The 6,528-nt window shown below is 31.7% G+C and overlaps 1 protein-coding gene across 1 annotated transcript; it reads right to left on the bottom strand.

Annotated features, from left to right (window-relative positions):
• Positions 1-2,841: 2,841 nt before the first annotated feature.
• LOC131182421 (NAC transcription factor 32-like) lies at positions 2,842-4,343 on the bottom strand. The gene is made up of 3 exons (XM_058151970.1): positions 3,927-4,343; positions 3,466-3,749; positions 2,842-3,378 (listed from the first exon to the last, which is right to left on the bottom strand). The coding sequence occupies exons 1-3, from the start codon at positions 4,183-4,185 to the stop codon at positions 2,842-2,844; spliced, it is 1,080 nt and encodes a 359-aa protein (XP_058007953.1). The 5' UTR covers positions 4,186-4,343.
• Between the last annotated feature and the right edge of the window lie 2,185 nt (positions 4,344-6,528).

The raw sequence follows: 6,528 nt of genomic DNA, 5'->3' as shown, positions 1-6,528 counted from the left end.
ACAAAAAATTCAAAACACAAGGATGATTGTAGCCTTCTTCCTTCCTCAGTGGAAGAGACTGTTCATCATCCATTTGCTGTAGGACATAAAGGATTTCACAAATACAAAACTCTCCATTTGCATAATTCCATTTATGTCCACCTTTCAGCTTAATAAAACAAATAAAGAATCTTTTAGGCCGAATACTAACAACTTCATTTTTCAAATTCTAAAGCTTCAAATCATCAACTAGCTAAACAGTATCGTACCATAATCGTTCAAGAATTTCTTGTGCCGATCGTAGGCGTTGAGGCCTCGAATGTGAGCTTGGTATTGCCTGTCTTCAGTACCCAAATCCATTGAAGAACAAATATCTACAGCAATACAGGGATCAAAATGTTAATTAGCATTGAGAAAGAGGAAAAAGGCGTCCAGATGGTACTGTTTTCTCTCTTCTCTGTCATAGATTGCCAATTACAGATACCCAAAAGAAGCCACTTTAACTTGACTACTCTGTGGCTTTTGGACTTGAAGGAGTTCTCGCTTTCTCCCTCAAGTCTTCGAGTTTTACATCAATTTGCAAATTAGGGCGGTAGAGAGGAGAGCTGGAAGGAAAAATTAACTGTAGTAACTGGGAATTATACAGAGGAAGGAATATAGTGATTTATTTATGCTTTGAAGAAAAAAAAATATAAAGATAAAGTTATTATATTATTATATTAAAAATAACTATTTATAAAAAAGGCATAATGAAAAAAAAATTAATAGTATATTTCCTTTCCGCTTAATTTGAATAGAAAACAAAATGATTCAAATGATTTTTCACAAAAAATTTTATAATTTTATTTTCTTTCTTATAAAATATGGAAATTAGACTTTTTATTTTTCATTTTCTTTTATTTTTATCAATAAAATAAGAGAGTTGCCTATTTTCTCTTTTCATACTGTTTCTTCTCTTTTTTCTGCCTTATAAAATGTCTTTATAATTTGTGTTAAATTAACGTTTCTAGTTTTTGTATTTTAAAAAATAAATAATTTTTTTTTATTTTTTTTATATAATTGACTTCAATCGAGATTTAAATTTAAAAATTTTATGATTTTAGAGATGACTCTAATTCTATTGAACCATAACTTATAAATATTTAAATTTCATGTTTTTTCATTATTTTTGTCGATATAATCAATAATCAATAATTAATAAATTAAAAGGTGATCGGTAAATAAAAATATTCATAATGATAAAATTTAAGCGTAAAATGGTAATTATCGTAAGATATTAATGTATTTTTAAGTTAAGGAAATCAATGGAAAGTTGAAAGTATATAATAAAATTAAAACTAAAAAAAATCTATTGAATAATTGAACCGTCAGGTCGACCGAGTCATATCGAATCGCTTTTTTATCTGGCTCATTAATAAACTTAGACTAATTTAAAGGCTGATTCATTGGTTCACCGGTTCAATTGGCAGGTTTGATCCGAATTTAACAACTATGCATTTATATCTAAATTAAGAGATTTGCAAATAAGAAAAATGCTTCATTTGTGGTCTTATTTAAGAATTTTAACTCTTAAATAATAAGGTGAGAAGTCAATTCATTTTATTTTTATAAGTTATCTTATCCCTTGTTATTTTTGTTATTAATTTGGCTTCGATTGTGATTTGAATTTGAGATTTTATATTTTTAAAGACAATTGCAATACTATTGAATTAAAGTTGGTTAATTGCTAACCCTTGGTTAATTAGTGCCTTATAATTTTTATCTTAGAAATGGTGCTTTCAGAGAAATAAGGAGAATGGTAAGGAGTTGGTTGCTCACTCTTTCAACTCCCTGGACACATATACAAAAGGAAAGAGTCAAATGTATAGAAATGAAAAAACAAAGCATATAGTCTCTAACCATGTCGCCGCAAACAAAGGTTCTCCAAGAAATCTCAGATGTGAAGATAATGCTCCCAAGCCACACACAAGTCCTAAGCACAGAAAATGGGTGATGAGATAGGAGGAAAAAGGAAGGGATGTTAATCTTGCTATAATCTCTCTCTCTCTCTCTTCTCTCTCTTTACTTTCTTGATGCTTCTAAGTCCCTCTCTCTAGCTTAGTTTCCATTCTTGTTCGGGTATCAACATGCAATTGTAAATTAAGCAGAAGGCTATTCTTGGGAAATGGATGCTGCATAATTTGCCAAACGTGCAATTTGCCAGAAAGATCTCTTTAACTTTAACCCAATAATAACAACAGGAATGCAGGCAGCTCGTATGCTTGTAATCTCCCGCATTTTTCATCTTATCTTGACACCTTCAGGACAACCAGGACCTGTTGCAAATATTATTGTATGCATTTCCAGTCTTTCTTTGATACAAGAGCAGATTTTTAAGGTTTTTGCAGTACTTCATATGTTGTTGTTTTTTCGCTGTTTTGTTTTTCAGGCTGGACTAGTGCTAGGTCCTTCATTGTTGTGCACAATCAAAAAACTTCAGGAATTCTTTATCCGGTCTTCTTCTATAGAATACTATCAACTTCTGACATTCAATTTTCGAGTCATTTTTTTGTTCTTGATTGGTTTGGACACAGACGTTCCTTATATGAGGCGAAATCTGCGTTTGGCAAGCACTCTTGCATTTGAAGGTATAATTGCATGCACCCTTTTTGGAGCAGCTTCTGCAATCGCTATCCTCCATTTATTGAAGTAAATGGACATTGGTTATTGTTTTTCCATTGATTCTAGCAAATTCAATTTACAAAACTGGATGTTCCCTGCTAACTAACCAGTTATCATCATCCTATACATAAGTTGATCACCAAATGACTAAATAATTTCAAATCAGATGATGGTCAATCACTATATATAACTAATTACTAACTATAGTAGACAATTGGAAATAATATCCCAATCATCCGGTGATAGTGATAGCTCGAACTCACAAGAATTCTCATTCAGATATTTAGATACGATGTCCTCTGTGGGTTGTATCTGGATGTCCTCTGTGGGAAGTATCTGGATGTCCTCTGTGGGATGTATCTGAACAGGTTCAGGCATTGGTGGTGTCATACCAGTAGCATAAGTTCGATAAGATCCATAGTTGGCAGCTGCAAACATTGCTCGTTGATAATTGGCAGCTTCTAACATTGCTTGGTGATGATCATGATCGTTGATTGGAACATAAGGAGGATCTTCATAAAATGCACTTGGATTCTCTTGGATTGGGATTGAAACAATTTGCTTATTGTCATTAAGGGCGTTTGTGTAGGCTGGAGGATCGCTATTTTTGTCAACATCCCTAACAACATCAGCAGTTTGATCATCTAACTCTGCAGATTGTTCCTCATTTGAAAGTCGACTTCTCAAATTGTCTTTCGCATCCCTCTTATATATCTTGCATAAAACCACATTATCCAACTGCCACAGAAAAAGAATAGAGAATTAATCAAACAAAAGAAAAATTAATGAACAACAAACAAGAAATTTAAATATTTATTTAATTACCCTCATATCATCGGCACTTGTTTTGATTCTTGGAGGGGCATCACTGACCCTATATTCATGCATAATCCAGTTAGTCTTTGTACCATTTGGAGGCTTTCCCATGTAGAAAACAAGTGCCTTCCTATATCCAACCACAGCACCCTTATATTTAACAGCTTTATCCCCTCCAGTTGCCTTCCAGTATCCACCACCGGCATCTCGTTTTGGTCTACTTCCATTTGGATATCTCTTGTCCCTTGGTGTAAAAAAGTACCATTCTGTCTCCCCACATTGCCAATACTCCTCTGTTCATCAAAACAAGGAAAAGGTAAATCCATCGACAAAACATAGATTTAATCATAACATTGCAAAACAAAATCATAGTGGAAAAGAAGAAAAAAAATTATAGCATTGCAAAAACAAAATCATCGCGTAAATATATGCATAAGCATGGAAATAGGTTATGTTAAAGATCAAAGAACCTGCAAGCTTCTCGGGATTGTACTCATAAAGTTTAACCTCCATGATCTTGTTTGGAGGCAAGGGTTGATTGGCTATCTTGTTTTTCAAGTAATGAACGACAAGCTCTCCGTCCAAAGGGCGAAACCTATACCCGGGTGGAAAAGAATTAAAATAATCAATATCAATGAAGTTCTTTCTGTTGTTGTCATTGATGGGGTCTGTTCGAGGTTGACGAGTAGCGGTAACAGAAGCATTGGACTGCGGCTGTGTCACCTCCATAATTGGACTCTTGCGAGGAATTTTTTCCCGAGAAGACTGATGCAAGCTAACGTAAAAGTATTGAAATTCTCTCTCCCTCAACTTTCTCTCTTTTATATGAATAGACTTCTAATAAAAATTAAAATAACCCTAAAAGATAGATTTTCAAGACTTAATATTTATCTATTCTTATTAGAAACCAAGTTTGAAACTAGATAAGTGTGGGACACAAGTTTTTTTAATATCTGATAAACCAATCAAACTTCTAAGATTATTTAAACATTATCCCTATACTATCTTCCATTTTATTTTATATTTCAAATTTTAATAATTATATATTTAAAGATAAAATTATTTAGTTAAGTATTATTTAATAGTATTAATTATAACCAGAAAAAAATAATTAAAATAAAATTTAAGATTATTATATTTATAAATTATATCATCACACCTTATGATATGGATATTTATGAAATATATATGTCAAAAATTTTGAATATATATATATACATATAATTTATTAAAAATTAAATTTCAAATGTTATATCTTTTAAATTCTAAATATTTTTTTTAAAATAAAATTATCATTTAATCATTATCTATTTCTATCTTTCATTTTATTTTGTATTTCAAATTTCAAACGTTATATCTTTTAAATTCTAAATATTTTATTTTTTAAATAAAATTATCATTTAAACATTATCTATTACTATCTTTCATTTTATTTTATATTTCAAATAATTATATATTATGATAATTTAGCATTATGGAAAATAAAAGACTACATTTAACCGTTGATAAAAATCAATTTATTTTAAATTTTTATTTTTAAATTAATTTTAAATTATTTTAAAAAATTAATTTTAGAATTTAAATAAATTTACATTTTTAGTCTAACTTTGACTAAACTTCTACCCAATTAAGTTTTTTTATTGTAATAATAATAATAATAATAATAATAATAATAATAATAATAATAATAATAATAATAATAATAATAATATAGGTATGAATTTTTTTTTATTTATCTAATAAACTAATCTTAGAAATTAATTAATTTAGTCGGTATATACATGTTACACAAATAGCAAAATATTTAGAAGAAACAAGAAACCATTGAATACAAAGCAAAATCATCCAATAGACTTGGATAGGAGTGAAACCCTATAATACGAGTGATTTGTGATAAGATTATCAAGATAGCATCTCATTTTGTTGTTGCAATCCTCATCTCATGTAACTAATGGGCTAATGTTTATCAGAGCCTTGCAACTCTTTACAATGGCCACTTCTCAAAGTTTAATCCACGCCAACTAAAACTCACTAGAGAGCTACAAAATACAAAATGGAGCATCCCTGTTTGTGCTAACAACATAGCAATAACAGGACTAAAATTCCAGAATACCAATCAACTCTCAAGACAGCAAAAGAAAGCAACAGGAAGCAAGCAGAGATCAAAACTCTGATTCATGTGGGCAATTTCTAAGAATTGATTGAATCCCCAAGATTACAAAGCCAGCCATAAGACCCCACTTTAACATCAAAGTTTAAATCTCAGCAGAATAAAAGAGCAAAGTGTGGAAATCAACAGTGTTCAGCCAACCTTGTATATATGTCTCTGAGTTTTACTCTTCACTTGCAGTTTAATGCATTCAGCTTCCATTAGACAGGCATTATTTCTTTGGAGCCACAAGGAACATGACATTGCAAAAAAGGACAGCTAAAATTCTTCTTGCATTTTCCACTAACTAGAGCCATCCATTAAAGAAATATTGATGCAAAATCCTTCGGGAAGCGAAAAACAATACCCCACCATTGAAGGAAAAGTTTCAGATGATCCTGCTAAATTGAAAGAGAAACTGTTGGGTGGATTGAAACGGATCACTACAAGGTGATTGAAACCATAAGCAGAAAAGGAGAAGGTTATAATAAAGGAGAGGAATCAACGGCTGGAGTGTTGCAAAAGGTCATTAATCCATAAAGTATCTTGCTACGGGTTCATCTGAATGAGAAAAAGACATACCCAACTGCTTTCCCATGTTGACAGCTTGCCAAGCTTCATCTGCTATGTCTAAGGAATATTCATTGGAATATTTTTCTCTTGGGGCGAGAATTCATGCGATGGATGTCACTATTTGCTGGCTTCACAATTCTTCCTGTTTTTGATCCTTTTTTCATTTTTCCGCCACCATTAAGCTTTGGGGAGATCTGAAATAAGTGATTCGCAGGGAGTGGGAGCTGGGCTGGGCTAGTAGCTATATAAGGAACCAGAGCTAAATGGTTTGGGCTGGCTGGTGTTGTTGATTTGGCCCGGAGTAATTGATAACAGTTGGAGAGGAAATAATGGGTGCAGGGAGGCTTACC

Source organism: Hevea brasiliensis, chromosome 8, assembly GCF_030052815.1.
Source record: "Hevea brasiliensis isolate MT/VB/25A 57/8 chromosome 8, ASM3005281v1, whole genome shotgun sequence".
Classification (NCBI taxonomy): domain Eukaryota; kingdom Viridiplantae; phylum Streptophyta; class Magnoliopsida; order Malpighiales; family Euphorbiaceae; genus Hevea; species Hevea brasiliensis.
This window is presented reverse-complemented; position numbering and strand designations above follow the sequence as displayed.